The 20,268-nt window shown below is 40.0% G+C and overlaps 1 protein-coding gene across 1 annotated transcript; it reads right to left on the bottom strand.

Annotated features, from left to right (window-relative positions):
• Positions 1–2,179: 2,179 nt before the first annotated feature.
• On the bottom strand, positions 2,180–11,963 carry MAP10 (microtubule associated protein 10). The gene has a single exon (XM_059170441.1). It carries the CDS (start codon positions 11,031–11,033, stop codon positions 8,295–8,297), a length of 2,739 nt encoding a protein of 912 aa, XP_059026424.1. The 5' UTR covers positions 11,034–11,963; the 3' UTR covers positions 2,180–8,294.
• Between the last annotated feature and the right edge of the window lie 8,305 nt (positions 11,964–20,268).

Genomic DNA, 20,268 nt, shown 5'->3' on the forward strand with positions numbered 1-20,268 from the left:
AAGTTGGGTCCTCTGTCCAGGGTTTCATAGGCTTCAATCTCATTGTTGGGTGGGGCTGGGGTCTCATCTTTCAAGCTCACACTGGTGTTGGCAGAACACATTTCTCTTAAGCTATAGAATTCAGGAATGCAGGTCACAGAGCTTCTCACTTGTAATTCTCTTGAAAGGGTTCACCTGATTAGGTATGGCTCACCTAGGATAATTTCCCTTTTTATTAACTTAAACTTAACTCATATGGGATTTTAATTTCATCTGCCAAACCCTTTCATGTCCACTATATTCTATTAGAAGCAGATTACAAAGGCCTAGGTCTCTGGGGATCATCTTAAAATTCTGCCACGAAGTGTTTTTCTAGGTAAAGAAAAATTAAGAATTTAAATGATTCACATAAATCTTACTGTTCATCTTTATATTGTGCAATGCCAGTTTTAAATACTACTAAAACATTTACTTGTATGTGGAATCATCAAAATGATACAATTGTTTTTTTGTAATGTTTATGTGCACATGGACAGTGGAAACCCTGCCCCAAACCAAACTAACTCAACTGTTTTATTCACTTCTTGATATTTGCACATTCTATCAACACCCTCTGCCATTGGCCTACCGATGAGTAAGTAATAACTGAGAATATAAGGAACTTGGGGCTGCTAACAACATGACTCCTAATACTAAAATACTAGAAATAATCCAAATGTTCATTAGCTGTAGCATATATAGTAAATTGGGATGTACGAGCACAATGAAAAATCAGAAAACAATACGAAATGATAAACTACAACTCTATGCCATGATATGGGTGAATCACAAACATAAGATTGAGCAAAAGAAACCAGGCACAGAAGTGTGCACACAGTATGGCCTGTGGAACTATCTAGATGTTGGAGTGCAGGATAGCATTTCCCTTTGTGATGGTTGGGTGAGGGGAGAGAACAGCTGGAAGGGAGCGTGAGGAGGTTGACAGGGTTGTGTAATGTTTTATTCCTTGATCCGGATGCTGTTACACAAAAACTCTCCTTAAGGAAATTCACAGAACCACACTCATATTTTGCACACTTACATGTGTGAATATTATACTTCAGTATCATTTTGCACAAGACACATATATAACACAAAATGTAAAGAGAGAGAGGAAGAGGAAGGAGAAGGAGAGAAAAAGCAGGAGAGGAAAGGAGGAAAAGAAAGACTAGAAACAAGCTAAAAAATTAAGAGATATCTGTATCCAAGGTAACAAGCAGTTACTAAAAAATTAAAATTTATAACAGCTTTCTGGCAGTTAATGTGAACTTTTGGATGATACAAAATGTTCTTTAAGAAGACTTGCCCTGGTATTAATATTTATTCTAACGCTGTATATTCAAGAACGTGGAAAAGTAAGCAATGGAAATGTAGAGTGCTTCAGAGCATGGATGAGACAATTTTGGCTTGAGGAAAAATGTAAAGGTTGGTGTTACCAATAAGCTGACCCGTCTGGAAAAAGTCTGCATGTTACCAGATTTGGGGAAATAATGATGGCCAATATATCTTCATAAGTGTCAGGGGTTATGCTAATCATTAATATTTCCTCATTTAATCCTTATAATCTTATAAATATCATTGATTTCTCCATTGTACAGATGTGAAAACTGAGTCCTTGAGGGACCGGCCTAAGGTTATAGCAGGGATGTGGACTCTAACAGGTTGGCCTGCCCCTGGTCCTAAACATAATGCCTTTCCTGTGATGCAGAGGATGAAATTCCCACATCTCTGAATGAGTTAATTCTTTGGTTAGTGTTTTCAGTGTAAGTGTTCTAGAATCCAGACATACAATTTGGGTTTACTGTGTTTCCCATTTGACACAAGAAGTAGCATTTTCGAATGGAAACAATCTTGTAGCGGGTGAGGGACCGGCAAACTACATTTCTTGGGGCCATGTTCCTTCTCTGTAATATGAAGGAGCTGAATTAAATGATTCATAAAATCTTTTCTAGTTCCAAATTTCTGTGAATTCAAGTTTTCTTTTCTGGCAATAACTGGCTAACACTCTCAGCTGCTTTTTAATACCACACCTGGATTCCTTTAGAGTATAATCATAGTCTTGGCATACGGATGAGTTCCTCCTTGTGGATGCAGAAAAGCATACACCTGGTTTAGTAAAAACAACTGAATTAGAAGATAAAAACAGAAGACACCAAAATAATAGGGAGGTCTGAATTACAGCACAGTTTTATAAAGTTCAAAATTAAACTTTATCTATTTATAGGTTCTTGCTATCCACTCTGACTCCAGAAATGATATAAATAATGAAGGAATATTAACTTCCTAATATTTATACGAAGAGCCTTTCAGTTTTTCTATGGCAATGAGGAAGGTTATGGATATGGAAAACAACCTCAGCTTCCTTGGTTATATTAATGCTTACTCATAGGATTCTTCTGAAGATATTGTCAGGCACTGGAAGCTCCTCATCAGCTGTAAAGTGCTTATCAGAGTCAGGAAGTATTAGTGTTAATGACAATGGAGACCACATAACCAAAATACTTTAAAAAATCTATTTCCAGTGAAAAGCTAGACCTTGATTTTAGTAAAATCCTACCTCTAGCACTGGTTCTTAGAGATTGACAGGATAAGCTCATGCTGTGATCAGTGATACAGCAAGAGAGTACCATGAAATCATATATTCCAGAAAAGGAGCCTTGGAACGGAAGGAAGTTCCATCTGAAAATAGGTCTGTCCTCTTAAATACTTGGCTTTTGGCTATTAAAAGAAAATATCCGGGATAGGGAGTACTTTACTAATGAGAAGCCAATATTCATATTTCAGACCTTCTTTTTGGAAGATTAGAAATATCTTTTCCCTCATGTTAACAAATGCAGTCCCAAAGTACTTGGAAATATTCTTAAGAATTTTGGGTATGTAAGCAATCATTTTTAGGTCAAATCTTCTGACAATAGTTTTCTCCATAGCTAAAGCAATCCATTCATTGTTTTTTATGTCATTCTGAGTCCAGAATTCAGTCCCAATTCAGTCTACAGGATTGACACCGAAATCACAAGCATGAAATACAGTACTCCACACAGTTGTTGGGTGTAAGCCCTGACATTGAAGAGTTACCCTTAATAAATCAAAAAAAAAAAAAAAAAAAAACTTCAAGCTTTCCAGGACAGAAGAGATAACTAAAGGAGAAATTTTTGGATAGAAAGGAGCAGCTTTCGAAGAGCCCTCATATCTTCTTTGTCTTTCAGTATGTAGACCCTGGGAGTATACTGCTCATCTGTTAGGACTTCAGCTCAGTTAGGAGCACAGCCCAATCCATTTCCTATTACTCTTGAGCTCAACTAAAAGATCCTTCAAGCATGGATTGCATGGAGCACTGGGTGTGGTGCAAAAATAATGAATACTGTTATGCTGAAAAAATAAAAAAAATTTTAAAAAAAGAACTATATTAAAACCAAGAAGGAAACAAAAAAGGAAGAAAACTGATAATATTCTTAGTTGTCAAGCTTACAAGTATGGATTTCTGATCCTATAGTAACTAACTTAGCTACTGACTCAGACCTGTTCCAATCCACATTCTTTCTTTACGGTATATGACCTCAGCTGTTAACTTGTCTTAAACTTGGCTGATCTCCTATCCTGGTCTGTTCCCAAACACACACAAATATTATTAAAACCTGAATCTTTTGATTCCTGTTGCCATGGATTCCCCTATTCGGTTACAATATCTGGTCTGAAAGCTGTTCATCTCTTCCCAACTCGTTCTCAAAGTTTCTGGTTATTTCATTATGACTGATTTTTCACAGCTCCTTCCCCATTCACTGCATCACTTCCAAGGTGTATAAAGGGGCAAATATTTTTCTGCAACTTATAGAAAGACTTGAAATATCCAGAAAGAAAAATTTAATACAAATTTTAAAGATGTTTTAAAAGCAACCTCCTATAGTCCAAGCCACATAGGTTTGCTTTATTATTTTCAAAAAAAATTGTCCTTACTTATGCCCTGGCTCAATTCCCTTTCTTAATGAATGGAAAGGAAATTTTGCATCCCCTTCTCCCTCCAAACCCTTCTCTCACCACTGCCTAATACTCTGCACAAAGCTAGATGCTCCCCTGCTTAATATTCTGAGAAGGGCTCCTTCTTCTGTGTGGTTTTGTGGCTCTGCCCTCTGTCCTAAACAGTCTTCTTCCCTGGCCAGAAGTTCTGTCTTGCTTTATCTCCATGCTTTATCTGTTTGCCTTGTGCCATGGAAAATTTGTTCAAATCTTTTGGAGGGAAGAGTTGATTTCCTGAGATTTTAATTAAAAATATAGGGTCCCCTAGGGCAGAAATACAGATACCATGGTATAGTCTCTGTAATTCTAAATTTACTCCTCAACACTCACATGCATATTCACTGTCCATTTGCTAGGTAAATTTGGTTCAATCTTCAAACCAATCCTATAGTGAAGAAATAATCTCCAAGAATTCATATAACCTGACCGAGGATGAAAATTACCATTCGTCCATCTCCAAAGGCCAGGATTACATCATTTTAATTTGCCACTAAGTGTTAGTGGTCTCCCCGGTAAAACTGAAAAAGATGTTTTAAAAACATTTTGGTGTTGGGGCACCTGGGTGGCTCAGTGGGTTAAGTGTCTGCCTTGGGCTCAGGTCATGATCTCAGGGTCCTGGGATTGAGCCCTGCATTGGGCTCTGTGCTCGGCAGGGAGCCTGCTTCCTCCTCTCTCTCTCTCTGCCTGCTTCTGCCTACTTGTGATCTCTGTCATGTCATATAAATAAATAAAATCTTTAAAAAAAAACAAAAATAAAAACATTTTGGTGTCAAAAAGCAAAAATACCAGTTTTCTTTTTGATCCCAACAACTTTTCTAGTAGATAAACCTTTAGTTGGGCTCCAACTTCTCACATCCTCAGTTCTGTTCTGCCCCCAAGTTGCCCACAACCTGCTTCTATTCCCAAGTCGACTTCGTTTGAAGTATATTTGAGGCTCTTAGAAAACAAACCCTATCTTCTCATTTCTCCAGCAGCTCCCACACTGGAAGAGGCTGATGGGTAGATTTCTAACACATTTTTCATCAACCCAATTCCACCAGCTCTTTATCTTCCAGAAGTTCCTCAAACGGTCCTGTCTACCAGCAGCATCTGCCTTGTTCTCTAGGGCTACTAAGGGTTCATTCTTATTTTTACATCAGTGATTTCATTGGAGTTTTGGAAGGAAAAATCAAAACCTTCCCTTAATACACAATTTTGTAGCAAAGACTTCTACCTGAATTTTCTATTTTTTTTTTCTAGAGTTAATACACATTTTTAGCATAACAGAGAAGTATTTGAAAAATAAGTTAGTAATTACATTCCTATGGCTAGGCACTCCAACCTAATGATGCTCTTCCTGAAATCTGTTATTTCCTAGCATGACAGATAAATTTCTGGAGAAAAATAGCAAAAATGCCTTGGTCCTTGACTAAGCATATTATCCTTGCATTGTTTTAGGTTAAAAATGAGAAGGATCCAGCAAGTATTGGCACATAAATTATCATTCTGCACAATTCCAGTTATCCTAATCCCAATAAAAGTATAAGTAGCCTAAGGGATGGCTATATCTCTAGGCCCAAGGACAGTTTATGATTAGACAAATGTAAATATTGTTTATCTTGTTTATATGTTGCTTTGTTATGAAATTCCTTTGCCTTTCTAACCATGGTGTGGTTTGTTAATTTATGATCTTTAACTCTATCTTTACAGAAAATAAAAGCTTGGTTCCCAAATATAATTCCATAACAAATGCACTGCTTTTATATGCAGAAAATAAAAATTAATTGAGATGGGAAGGGGTGGCTCTCTACAGAAAACCAGAAGCCCAAGGCAGAAAGTTCAGTATCATCGTTCCTTGTATCTGAAGCCATGGGCAGTGTACCAATGACCGAGGGAAAAACCAACATATTGTATGCATCCGCAGAGCCCTCTCAGAATCTGTGTACGTGTCATAGCTCAAAGGACTTGTCACCATTGACAGCTGCCTCCTAAGGTCCTAACATTCTGTGGCTCACTGCTTCTTAGATCCTCTCCCATTCAGTTTTGCCCACAGCAGCTCAGCTACCTATGCTATTCAGAAAAGCTGAATTGCAGTAGCTTAATTTTACAATTAAATAACAGGTCTCCCTTATTTAAGAGCCTGAAATACTATTTCATGTTTCAATGATTTTAAGCAATCCAGGGTACAGAGAACATTTCAGGAATAGTATCTATTATGATATTCTTAAAAAACTAAGCTTCTAGGTTGTAGAATTAAAACAGGAAGTAGAATTTGAAGATAGGTTGCAAATAGGAAGTACTAAATGCATGAAAAGAAGTATTTTTTACTAGAATTAAGCTATTAATACTAACACCACAATTCTAGAAATAAATACCGATGGAGTGACTTGAAGAGAATCTTATTTACCTACTTAGTTTTGTAATCTAAAGTACATTAATGCTTTAGTCTTTGTTGTACCCCAGACATACTGAATTAATCATTTTTCTCATCTATTCTCATCACAGGCAATGACTTACTTTTAATCAAATAAAAGCTGATTTTTAAGGAATTATTTCTCTAATGTTTCTGACATTATTGCTTATATTTTTCTCTTCCATAGTAGTGAAAAATTGCTAACAATTTACACACCAAGCTGATATCTAGCTATAACACATAGCATTAAATTACTTTGATTTTCTGAGATGATACACTAGATGCTTTATATTAACTGAAAAATTAAGATCATAGCCATTAGCCATTAAGAAGCACTTCCTATTTCAAAACGTTTACTGGTATAATTTCTGTGCCTTCAAGAAATTATTTCAATAATTTCTAATATTCAAAATGCCATGGCCAAGTATTGGTGCTCAACTGTAAATTAAAATACTCTTTTGTTTTGATTGCTTAGGTCTTTATTATTATGCTTGGGATTTAAAGCTCCCTACGATTGGGGACTTTTCTTACTCAACAAATATCCTTTCTACCACTCTACCATTCTAATCAAGATATTTTCTCAGTCCCATGAGTACATTATGTTCATTCCCATATTTCTTTTACGCATATTGTTTCTCAAAATATAATATCCTCATCTCTTACCACCTTTCTAAATTTTACTATCATTCAAAAGATAATACCTGCATTGTTATTTGATTACTTATAAAGGAAGGGAAATTAGGGCCTCACTCCATATATCCAAAAAGATCAGATATATTAAAATATAAAAATTAAAATATAACACATAAAAAATTACATGTAAATAGTTGAACACAATAAGGTCTAAGTACAAAACTAATGGAAGAAATTATAAAGAAATGATCACTAGATAAAAACAAACTTTGCATACCTTAAAAATAACTATGGAACAGCCTGAAGTGACAACAATAAACTCAATTTCTATATAAGAAACTGGAAGACACCTTTCTTAGCTTCCTTCCCCAAATACTTCATTGAACACCTGCAGGCTCTTTATAGACACCAAAACAAAAATATTGTAGTCAAATAACCATGTTTCCAATAAGGATTTTCTGCTTATTCTTAGGATTTTTGCTTGTTTGACTGCTTAATTCTATTGCCTCCCTTCAGGTTATTTTAAATGCGTGGACTTCATTAATTTGTTCAACACATGCTTTTATCACACCCCAACCAAGGCGAGACTGTGCTAGGTACCAGGAACATATACTGGTGGGCAAAACAGATATGGTCCCTTCCTTCGCAAAACTTAAGAAGATAAACATTAATCAAGTGATCACACAAACTGCATTAAAAAAAAAAGTAGAGCACATGATGACATATAAAAAGGACTTTATCTATTGGGGTATGGGATGTGTATGTATCAAAGATTTCCCTAAAGAATTCATATATGTGTAAAACAGTAAGCTTTACCTACAGGGGCTGTATGTTAAACATTTTTGTACCTTTCTGTATCTCACACAGTAAGTTCTTCGATATTTGTCAAATGATTTATTCCCGTTAGAATCTGAGATTATCCTTATTAACTAGGCTTCATTTTTAATGGTGTGCCTGAAGTCTGCTTTAGGATGACTGATTTTTTCAGAGAGTTTAGAAAGATACTTTTATTCTTCTAAGATTAAACAACTTCAATCTTACCTAGATTATAAGGTGATTTTATGATTAATACTGTTCAACTTAATAAATACTATCTAGACATCAAAATAACATATTTCTTTAAAAATTACCCATGTAATTTATGTACTAAAATAATGTAAAAAATAATTAAAAATTGTTTCACTAACGGTACACATAGGTTATACAAAAATAAAATGTTTTTTAAAAGCACGTATTTTCACACTGTATATCCTGGAAGTTTATTTATCACTAATTCGCAAATATCCTTGCATTGCTTGGAAATACTTAGTGAGGCAACTTCATCATCTTCATCAAAGTGATCTGGTGCACTGCTGTCCAGGACATTAAGTTCCAGGTCCGACAAGTTAGATGGCAGATAAGTACTCACTTGCGATGTCCGAGGTGACTGGCTTTTTTCTGAAGACTTGCAACCAGTTCTTGTTTTAAGTTTAGTAGGGATGTCCTGACCCCTCTTTAGAACTTCAGTATTATGCATACTGTTTCGATCTATCTGGTTTTCTTTCTCCTCAGTCCAATGTGATGAAGATAAATCACTGGTAGAGATACTAGACGTTTCCTCCAAACTTTTATCTTTAATCTTTGAAATATGAGATCTTTTACATGCGTATACTGGCAACCCAGCTGAAAAAGGCGGGCTAAGAACAGAACTCTTTTCACTGCTGTTTTTTCTTGTGGACAGTATTGCTTCACTAGATTTACTTGTATATTGATTATGTTTTGGATTTTCTGACCCAGGACTGCTATCATGAGTTTGTAAAATTCTGCTAGTGTCCTCAGAGGTAGAGAAATCTTCAGAAGAGCAAGGGCTGGTGAAGTCATCGGAATACTTGAGTTCTGAGATGCTTTCAGAGCAACTATTTTTACATGGTTTATATTCACCAACATCATCAATAAGAATGTCATCATCAGTGGTTTTGACCTGTTTATCTTCCATTTCTTTATCCACTACAATTCTGTCAATAACTGCAACTTGTTGGAAAACACATGGACTTTGGACTTTCATTTCCACTTTTCCTTCCAAAATACTTGCATGCATAACCCCTTGTGGGACAGTGGAATTTGCAGGCCTCACAATTTCTTGCAATAAACCATTATCTGTTCTATGTTCACCACAATCTACAGTTTTTTCAGTTGCACATTTCAGTTTAGTTTCTTTAGTTGTGCTAGGGTCATCAAAAACTCCACTGATTTGCTTTGAGGTATCACTGTTTTCAGCAAAAGATGCATCTAATCCCAAACACTCGTCTTTTGGCAGTTGGCGTGGCTTCTGATGTTGTTCTGCAAAGCTTAATACTTTAACTTTGGATGAAGGAATTCTGAGTTTTGCACCCAACATTTGTGCTTGCATTTTTCTATATTGCTCTCTTCTTTCATGTACTACCAACATATCAGGATTTGTCTGCTTTAAACGTAGTTTAAGTGTATTTGTTAAACCATAAAGCAGCTTCCCTCTTGGGACTCTTCTGGGGGGGTCACCACTGTTCTTTTCAAAATGTTTACCTTTTTTGAGATTTTCGACTGGGTTCTTTTTATACTGAAGATTCACTGACTTTTCATTTCCCCCCACAGGAAGCTTATCCTTAGATTCAGATTTACATGTGCATTTGGCAGAAGATTCTGGTGACTTCTTATCCTCAGTTCTATATAACCAGGCTAAGTGAGGATGTATTTGAGTAGGGCTTGCCACAGGTTGGTTATATAACACGGACAACTCAACCAACAAGGCATTTAACAAAGGCAGCTGCCTTATTGTATTAATTCTATTTTGTTCAGTTTGAGCATGATCTGAAGTTTGGTCACGTGCTCCTGCATCCTGAACGTGCGGAGGATTTATGGGCACTGGAGGATTTTCATGTGCCCCAGAATTAGTAAGTTTCAGAAAATCAGTATGTTTTGGGGCAGTTGCACGGTTTTCCTCCACACAAATACCATCCGGTTCCTCAGGTACATTTATCTGAGGCTTAATGGTGATTGTACCCTGCACAGGGGGCATCCTTTCTTGGGTCAAATGAGTGTAATACAGAGGAGGGGGGCAAAATGTGTTTGTTTCGATGTCTAACTCTGTGACTTCCTGATCTGGGGGGCTAACGCTCCTCACACCACTAGAATTTGAACAAATAGAGTTGGTTTGTCCATGCTTCACAGAAACCGTGTCACCAGAGTTGGTCTTACTGGGGAAAGCTCCTTCCTCCAAACCCTTCTGTGCTTTTGGGATTTTTAAACCCATGAGAAAACTGTCGCCATGTCTTGTTCTTGGCTCTGGGCGTGGCTGCTGTTTTTCCTGCGGGGTCTGGGAACCGATCTCTCCGCGCTCCACCCCACCTCCCGTGGAAGCGACCGGCCTCTCAAGATGCCCCAACAAGCTGCTTCCTAAATCGGTTAAGCGGTAGCCCAGGGCAATGTCCCCAATCCGCTCCCCAACTTGGTTATGCAGAGGGAAACTCCCTCGATGGCCGTGGGAGCAGCCGGGGGCGGCCTGCCCCAGGACCTTGTGGGCGGCGGCAGCCAGAGAGATGCTGCAGGCACCGAGGAGCTGCGGGGCGGGCGTAGGACGCCCGGGGGGCAGCAGCAACAGCAAGGTGTAAAGCGGGGTCCGAAGGAGCTGGCGGCGCAGGGTGGCGGGGTGCAGGCGGAAGAGACAGGACTTGCCGCGACCGAAGCTGACCAGGCCGGGTCGGGGCTCCGGGGCTGGGGCTCCGGGGCCTTCCGGAGGGTAAACCAGCAGCGTGGGGAAGTCCAGCAGGCGGAAGGCCACGGCGGGGCACAAGTCGCGCGATGGCCGTGGCGGGGATGCCTCCTCCTCCTCCTCTCCGGCCTCCTCTTGCTCCTCCTCCACCGCGACCACGGGCGGCGGCGGCAGCAGCCCGACTTCTAAACACACGCAGTCGACGAGCAGCTCCAGCGAGAAGAGCCGCTCGGAGAAGGGCGCCGCCATTGCTGTTGCCCCTGGAGACGCGGCCGCACGCCGTGGAGGGCGGAGCCGAAGCTTGGTTCTCGCGAGAGACAGGGAGCCCACAGCGCTCGTGCCTGCTCTCTGCGAGACTTAAGGCCGTACCCTCCCCCTGCCCCGCGCGGGTCTAAACTGCGGCGGCTCTGGGACTTATCCCTGCGCGACGTGCTTTTGCTTTCCAGGTTTCAGTGTTAACACAATTACGTGTCATACCGAGGCATGGTAATGTGGTGGCAAGAAATCAGACTTCTTCTTCCTTTGTTTTGTCCGCGTTTTTACCCGTGCCGATCCCCTGCAGTTTTGAGGTCAGGTCCAGTCCGAGGAAAACGGAAGGTCAATGCGGACTCCCCTTGCGGAGCCGAGGGCGGCAGCGAGCAGTTAACTCCCGGGGGGCTTCCTGGCTGCCGCCCACCCAAACGACCGGGACGCTGCTTGCAAGCGGCGCGCAGCCTCTGTCCGGGTAAATTATGGGGCACGGCGGCTGTGGTCCCACTTGCATTGAGCAGCCCCCGGTATGGAATTAACGATAACGACCCCGTGTAACGAAACGGGTACCTGTGCACGTGCACACACAGCCGGGGGAGGAGATCTGAGGGCGCTCCTGCAGGTGTTCGGGGACACACACCGCTCTCCGCGAGTGGCCCGCGGCCTGGAACGAAGGCTGCTGACACGGAGAGTTTTGAGCGACGTGTAAGGACTGTTCGCCTAAGCTGCTCCGAAGGAGGACGTGTGCGCCCGTCACGTGTTCAGACACGTAGTTACACGAATACAAAGGACGGATTCTTCTAAGAACGCACTGAATTCGGAGCACCCTGCTGGGAGGCAGTCCTGGGGGTCAGGTGAGGGAGGGCTGTGGCTTGAACTTGGTCAGGGTCAGTGGAGAGGAGAAACGGGTGACAGAAGAGGCATTTGTGAGAGGAGAATTTAGAATTTGGTGACTAGGAGTGAGAAGTTATTGGTAAAAAAAAATTTTCTGCTCCTGAAGGAGGAAAAAAAAATGAGGCATAGATTTGATTTTTTTTTTTAAGTTACTTTGGGTTTCTGGGATTGTAGAGTTTGAGGTTCCTGCCAGACATGATGTGAATATGTTTAATTTTAGACAGCCTTATCATTTATAGTTAAATTACATTACATCAAAGCTCAGAAGAACATTGTGAAGCTCAAGGGAAATTCAGAATTGGAGGGATTTGATGCTTTAGTGTGAAGACTGAGGGAGGTTTCATTGCAGTAAAAAAAAAATAGAATATACTACTCTTGGCCTTAAGAATCATACTAGCTACTTGCAGAAGAAACGTTTGTCAAGTGACATGCTTCATGGACGGACGGCACAGAGCAGTACAAAGCAATATATTCACAAGTGGAGAGCAATGAGGTAGAGTCCATATGTGCATCCAGTAAATCATTTACGTAGGGTTAATAATGTGGATTATTAGCATTTGTGTGTCACCCTGCATATACATACAGGGAAACCTTCTTCTATAAGGACATTGCTTCCGGAATTTGTTAAGTGTCTACAGAGGGAATATTTTCCTTGCCCAGATACTCTATGATTTGTATTCTAGTATACAAATAATATTTTATAACTTTAAATAGTGCTAAAATTAACAAGTAAAAGTTTCGCTATGAAAATTAAAAAGTTTCAGTGTCCATAGGCCATACATGGAGAAATAGCAGAGTGCCATGGCCGAGGGCCCAAATTCCCTAGGCCAAGGATCTGTCTCAAATCCTGGCTCTTTGACCATATACTAGTTTCTCAACAAATTGTGAATTATTTTCCTCATCCCCCAGAAATGAGGTATTTATAGTATCTTACCTTATAAAAATAATATTAATATCATATAATATTAGTATTATAGTAATATACATAGTATACTATATTTGTACTATGTAATGTAGTATACTATATTTATATAGCCTGGCAACTTGCTAAAATAAATACCATTTTACTTATTACTTACCATATAGCAGACTTTTTAGTTTTAAAGCACTAAGCTATGAGTTAGAGTAAATAGCTTATCTGACATGAGCCTATTGTTCTCGATCTGTAAAAGTTTATATGCTCTGTACTTTACCTTTCATGTGTTAGCCAACTTTTTTTGTTACAAGAGAAGGCAGGATGAAGAAAAACTATGGATTAATGCACATTAACACTTTAAGATAAAAATCTGCTATGCAATGTTAAGGAGTTTGAAGTTTACTGTGGGGGTGGCATGAATTAAGATGTTGGCAATGGCGTGGAGAGAAAACACACTCAAGAAATAGGAGAGCGATTTAATGGGACTGACTGACTGGGTGTGAGGTTTGCGGGAACAGAAGGTGAAACACAGGTTTCTACTTTAAGCAATTAGATTGATGGGTCAGATACAGAGAAGCAGGGTTTTTTTGTAATTGGTGTTAAACAAGGAACTGGGAGAAGCCAGAAGAGAAAACTATGAATCTCATTGTCTGATATGTTGAGTGTGATGTACTTATTATCCGTCCAGGTGGAAGGTAGAAGTTATATATATGAATCTGAAACCTTGAGAGATCTAGGCTGGAAATACAGGTTTACAAGACACCAAGATGGTGATGGTAACCTAATTTCTTCATAGAAGGCATAAATAATAAATAAATATGGCACTGAGACATTTTTTTCTTTTTTATGTGAGTTATCTCGGGACTCTGCAGACTGTAGGAATTTTGGCTTGATTTCTAAGGAATTAGGATGAGATACGATGCTAACATCCTTTTCTGGGGCAATAACTTTAGGGTGAAAAGAGACAAAGTCGGAATCATTAACTAAGGAAAGGCATGATGAGACTAATAATTTCGAGAGGAAACAGTCCCTGGATTAATGAAACGGATTGAACTGTGAGTCTGGCTCTCTAAAGTGCATTGTATCATAAGGGCTGTAGACCCCAGGGACAGATCCCGCAGATGGGATGGGTTAGCAGGAATTGTAACAAAATGGCAGTAGTAGAATTAAGTAAGAGCAGCATTGAATTTTGGGTGGCTGGTCCACTTTGGCACAGAAATGCAAACATGTGGGAAAACGTCAGCTCCTGCAGGAGCGTGGTGGGGCTGGCAGAAAACCACTTAGATGTCATGGCTCCAACCTGGTTTACTCAGCTTCGGAAAATGGAAGTTAGCTAAGGTGCTACTGAGGGAAGTAAAATGGACATTGAATTTTATGGGCCAAACAAATCCCACTTAGGAGGAATCTGTTACTCAGGGACCATGAAAATGCCCAAGACTTAGTCTAGAAACACCAAATACTAATTCCAAGCCCCATTAGTAAAGGCATTCTGCTGCCTGCAGACTTCTGGCTTAGTCCAGATTAGCTCCAAAGTCAGATACAATCACCTGTAATTGATGTGGGCTGAGAGGGCTGAAGATGATTGCCAGAAGGAAGGTCTAATGCTGAGTAATGAGACAGGCTACATGGAGCTAACTAGGGGGAAATCAACAAAAGGCTTAGAACTAACCTTGGGCTTATGGTGAAAAAATTGAAGCTTTCCCATTAAGATCAGGAACAAAGCGAGGGTGTCCCCTTCTACCACTGCTTTTTTTTTATTTATTTCTTTTCAGCATAACAGTATTCATTGTTTTTGTACCACACACAGTGCTCCATGCAATCCATGCCCTCTCTAATACCCATCACCTGGTGCCCCCAACCTCCCACCCCCCGCCCCTTCAAAACTCTCAGATTGTTTTTCAGAGTCCATAGTCTCTCATGGTTCACCTCCCCTTCCAATTTCCCTCCACTCCCTTCTCTCCATCTCCCCCATGTCCTCCATGCTATTTGTTATGCTCCACAAATAAGTGAAACCCTATGATAACTGACTCTCTCTGCTTGACTTATTTCACTCAGCATAATCTCTTCCAGTCCCGTCCATGTTGCTTCAAAAGTTGGGTATTCATTCTTTCTGATGGAGGCATCCTACTCCATAGTGTATATGGACCACATCTTCCTTATCCATTCGTCCATTGAAGACATCTTGGTTCTTTCCACAGTTTGGTGACTGTGGCCATTGCTGCTATGAACACTGGGGTACAGATGGCCCTTCTTTTCACGACATCTGTATCTTTGGGGTAAATACCCAGGAGTGCAATTGCAGGGTCATAGGGAAGCTCTATTTTTAATTTCTTGAGGAATCTCCACACTGTTTTCCAAAGTGGCTGCACCAACTTGCATTCCCACCAACAGTGTAAGAGGGTTCCCCTTTCTCCACACCCTCTCCAACACATGTTGTTTCCTGTCTTGCTAATTTTGGCCATTCTAACTGGTGTAAGGTCTACCACTGCTTTTCAACATTGAACTGGAATTCCTAGCAATAAGACAATAAGAAAAGGAAAGGAATATAAGGTATATTGATTGGCAAGGAAGAAATAAAGTTGTCTTTGCTTGCAGATGACATGGTCATCTGTGCAGAAAATCCAGAAGAACTGCCAAACTCTTGGAGCTAATAAGTGATGATAGCAACATTGCAGGTTATCAAGTTAATATACCCAAGTCAATAACTTCTCCATATACCAGCAATGAATTTGCAATTTGGAATTTGAAATTAAAAATGTAATACCATTTATTTTGGACCTCCCCCAGATGAAATATTTGGGTATAAATTTAACAAAATATGGGTAAGATCTAAAACCTTGAGTGTCCCACAGGGCTAATAAGGTCAAAACTAGCAGAAAATTTAAAGCTTGTTTTCCAAGAACTGTTTCTCCCTAATCAGCTATTGTATCTCCTCTGACCCCACTGGCACACCCACTAGCTCTCTCTGCAGAAGCCTGGACTCAGTGTCAACTGATAAGGCCCAGCTTATGAACAGGCAAGACCGAGCATTCCTTACCCGAGCTAACAAGCCCAAGACCCCATCCAGCTTACACCAGTTCTCACTGCATGCCGCATCTTGTCCTAAGCTAACTTCCTGACAACGGGGGGCTGAATTTTGCCTTCTTCTGGTGTGAAGTCTCCACCCCAAAGTGAACTGGGGCGCATGTTCCGTATATGTTCTATGCTCCATCTTTCTTCATGAAGAGTTGTTTTCCCGCCCATTTCATCAATATGTATATTGTCTCAACCTTGTTCTCTCTGCCTTCGGAGCGGTGAGTTTAAGACTCGTTTGGCTGCCTCTCTTTCCTGCTGCCCACCCAATGTCTCAGTGATCGTATTTGCTGTTCTGTTATAGATCTATACTGAGGAAAACTAGAAAACTCTGACAAGATCAGAGAAAAACTAAATAAATGGAGAAATAGTCATGTCTATGGACAGGAAGACTCAATATTGTCAAAATGTCCGTTATTCTCGACTTGACTATAGAGTCAACGCTGAGGTAATCCAAATCCCAGCAAGTGACTTCTGTGGTTATTAACATACTGGTTCAGAACTCTAGATTGAGAGACAAAAGGCCCCAAATAGCCAACACAGTATTGATGAGCAGAGTTGGAGAACTGACATTACCATCTTCAAGTCTTACTATAAAGTAAATAAGACTTTATTTACCCTATAGTAAATAAGACAGTATGGCATTTGTGAAAGCACAGACAAATAAATCAATGGGACAGAAGAAAGCCCAGCAATAGACCCATGTAACTATCATCAGCTGATTTTTGACAAAGGAGCAAAGGTAATAGGAAAAAAGCAAAGGCAGTCTATTCGACAAATGCTGCTTGAGCAGCTGGACACCCACACTGAAAAAAAAATCACAACTTTCACAAAAATCAATTCAAAATGGGTCACAGTCTTAAATGAAAGACATAAAACTCCTCGAAGATAACAGGAGAAAATCTAGATGACCTTGGGTTTAAAAATCACTTTTTAGAAATACAACTCCAAGTGCATGATCTGTGAAAGAAATAATAAGCTAAATTTTGTTAAAATTAAAAATGTTTTGCTCTGCGAAAGACACTGTTAAGAGAATGAAAAGAAAAGCCAAACCCTGGGAGAAAATATTTTCAGAAGACATATTTGATGAAGACCTGTTCCTCAAAATATGTGAAGAATACTTAAAGTGCAACAATAAGAAAACAAGCGACCCAAATTGTGGCCCCCTAAAATGGGCCAAAGACCTGAAAAGACACCTCACCAAAGATGATATGTGAATGGAGAATAAGCATGTAAAAGGATGCTCAGGGGCTCCTGGGTGGCTCAGTGGGTTAAGCCTCTGCCTTTGGCTTGGGTCATGATCTCAGGGTCCTGGGATCGAGCCCCCCATCGGACTCTCTGCTCAGCAGGGAGTCTGCTTCCCTTCCTCTCTCTCTCTGCCTACTTGTGATCTCTCTCTCTCTCTCTGTCAAATAAATAAATAAAATCTTAAAATAATAATAAAAATTAAGAAAAAATTTTAAAAAGGATGCTCCAAAACCTGCATCATCAAGAAGATGCAAAGGAAAGCAACAGAGTGATACCACACACGTCTACCAGAATAACCCAGATCCACAAAACTGACCAAATGCTGATGAGGGTGTGAGTAGTAGGACTCTCATTCATTGCAGTGGGAATGCAACATGGTACCACTACTTGGGAAGACACTTTGTCAATATCTTAAAAATGTAAACATACTCTTACTATACAATACAGCAATCACTGTCCTTGGTATTTATTTACCCAAAAGAATTGAAAACTTAACAGCTACACAGAAGCCTGCTCATAGATGCTTATAGCAGATATTTCATAATTGCCCAGTGACAGTCAAGCAACCAAGATGTCTTTTGGTAGGTGAGCAGAAAATTAACTGTGGTACTTCCAAACAATAGTACATTATTCAGTGCTAAAAATAAAATAAATAAAATCAAATGTGGGCTATGAAATCGTGAAAAGACATGGAGGAAAACTACCTTGATATATTCTGTTAGTGGTCAAGATGACTTGCTTTTAATCCTCAGAATGTGTGCAAGGTTTGAATGTGGATCTCTTTCTTTCTTTCTGGTCTTGTCATTCCCTTCCCCTCCTAAGTTTCTGGATAAGGGAATCGTAGCTTTTTCTATTATGCTGTCATTAAATCCAGGACAGGGTTAGGATCAGAACCATGAATTCACTTTGCACGTCACAGACATGAAATAGCTGTTTGTAAATAGTGCAGATAATCTAAAGAAACTGTGAATTTGTCCCAAGGCTCTGCACTGCATCTTCAATTTCTATTTTAAACTTGCCAGAACTTGATACTGGAAATTCCTTCTCTTAAGCTGGCCAAAGAGAAAGACTGAGGGGTGGGTGGGAGGAAAGGCAGGGCATGGGGGTTGGAGTGTAAGTAGGCAAAGGTACTAGTAGTGATTAAAGGGGAAGAGGGACCTAAAAGACCAATCGGATAAATCTCTTCCAGAAAGAAATTAAGGGAAATCATGCAGCATCTTAAGGCTTTGAAGACATGAGTTCATTAATAAGCTCAGTGTTGCAGAAGATTGATAGAGTGGTTTAGTGAGAGCTCTGTGACGGTCCTTGGCAGTTAGAAACTTGGCCTAGAGGAATCGACATAGGCTTTGAAGTCTAGGAGTCCTGATTCCAATAGCAGCTTCTTCATTTCATAGCTGCATAACTCTGGGACAAGTTCACCAACTCTGGGAAGTTTGCACCCAGAATTTCCCATAGATTCTCAAACTGTGGCATGCACATTCAAATGCAGACTCGGGCCCAGACAATTCTGATGCACGTGTGTCTGCAGAAGCATCTGAGTGATACAATTCAATTCCTGAATCATTCTTTCTTTCTCCTGCACATAAACACTGCTAGTTCTTTTGGCCTCGACCACATTGTCAGGATGAAGGTAAGTAGGTGTTTCATTTAATGGAATTAATTTTATTTTTTTTAAAGATTTTGTTTATTTATTTATTTGACAGTGAGAGAAGGAACACAAGCGGGGTGGGGGGAGGGAGAAGCAGGCTCCCCGCTGAGCAGGGAGCCCGATGTGGGGCTCTATCCCAGGACCCTGGAATCATGACCTGAGCCAAAGGCAGATGCTTCATGACTGAGCCACCCAGACGCCCTGGAATTAGGTTTTAAATTGGATTTTTTTTTTTTAATGACAACCCATATAATTTAGATTCTTGCAAAAAAAAAAAAAAAAAAAGCCAGCTCTTGTTTTTATAATTAGTAAGATGCCTATCTATTGAAATCTGGGAAATAAACCAAATCTTGGTAACTTCATCAAGCAAACCAGTCTCAGGAGGCTTTGACCTTAGCTGGAGCTAGGTGCTCACCGAAGTAACCCCCTGGCTAATTCCAGTTCTGTAGTGCCTTATCTGTGCTTGGCACTGGTCCTTTATAAATTCTCTTTCTGTGGTCCTCAGAGCAACCCCATGAAATTATCAATATGCTTATAATGAAACCAACTTAGAGAAGTTAAAAAAATGCAGACACATAGGAATTTACACAGACAGCTACTAAGTGACGAAGCTGGCATTAAAATTAAAATTCAGTTCTGTCTGGTTAAGAAAAAAATACCCAACTTATGTTTATCCCAATAAATTCCCTTAGCTTTCTCATCTATGCCAAGGAGAGTATTAATATGTAGGAAATGGACACTATCCAACTTAAAAATGTATTTTGGGGTAGAGAGGAACAGAAATAAGAGGCAAATGTAAAATGTCGTATGTTTCATGAGAAAACTGACCCAGTTTGAGTAAGTCAAGGACATGGAGAAAGGGGCGGGGGATATGGGGCTCCTCCAATTTAGAGTCTTAAGAGGCTTAACCACCAAATGTCAAGTGTGGGTCTTCTTTCTTTTTTTAAACAAACCATCTAAAACCAAGGCCTGTTGGAGACTAGATACAATGTGATTATAAACTGGCACTAGGTGATACAAAAGAGTTATTGTTAATGTTACGTATGTTAATTTCATTAAGATTATTTAAGAAAATGTTTGCACGGATAAGAGATTCCAAATGAGGGTTTAGTATTGCTGGGTGAACAGGGGAGACCCCTGAGCTCCGAGGTGGCCACACAGCCTATCCATGGGATGTCACTGGACGCTCCTGGTCTCAATGCAAGAAAGAATTCAAGGACGGACCAGACACTGGGTTAAGCAGAGCAAGTAGGAAAGTTTATTAAATTGAGAGTACACTCTCCAGATATGAGAGCAGGTGAGCTCCAGGAGAGCTGCATGTCCCATGGTTTGGGTCTCTATCTCTTATTGATAGTGATTGACTGGGGGTGAGAGGGTGGTATTTCTTACTTGGGAAGTGGTTTCTTTGGGAGCAGGGTCTCATGTCTCTTCTCCATTACTTGGTCAGGATCTCTGGC

This window comes from Mustela lutreola, chromosome 4 (genome assembly GCF_030435805.1).
Source record: "Mustela lutreola isolate mMusLut2 chromosome 4, mMusLut2.pri, whole genome shotgun sequence".
Lineage (NCBI taxonomy): Eukaryota > Metazoa > Chordata > Mammalia > Carnivora > Mustelidae > Mustela > Mustela lutreola.

What these genes read in the sequence shown, in the direction of transcription:
- MAP10 (XM_059170441.1), bottom strand. Translation starts at nt 11,033, where the DNA reads ATGGCGGCGCCCTTCTCCGAGCGGCTCTTCTCGCTGGAGCTGCTCGTC.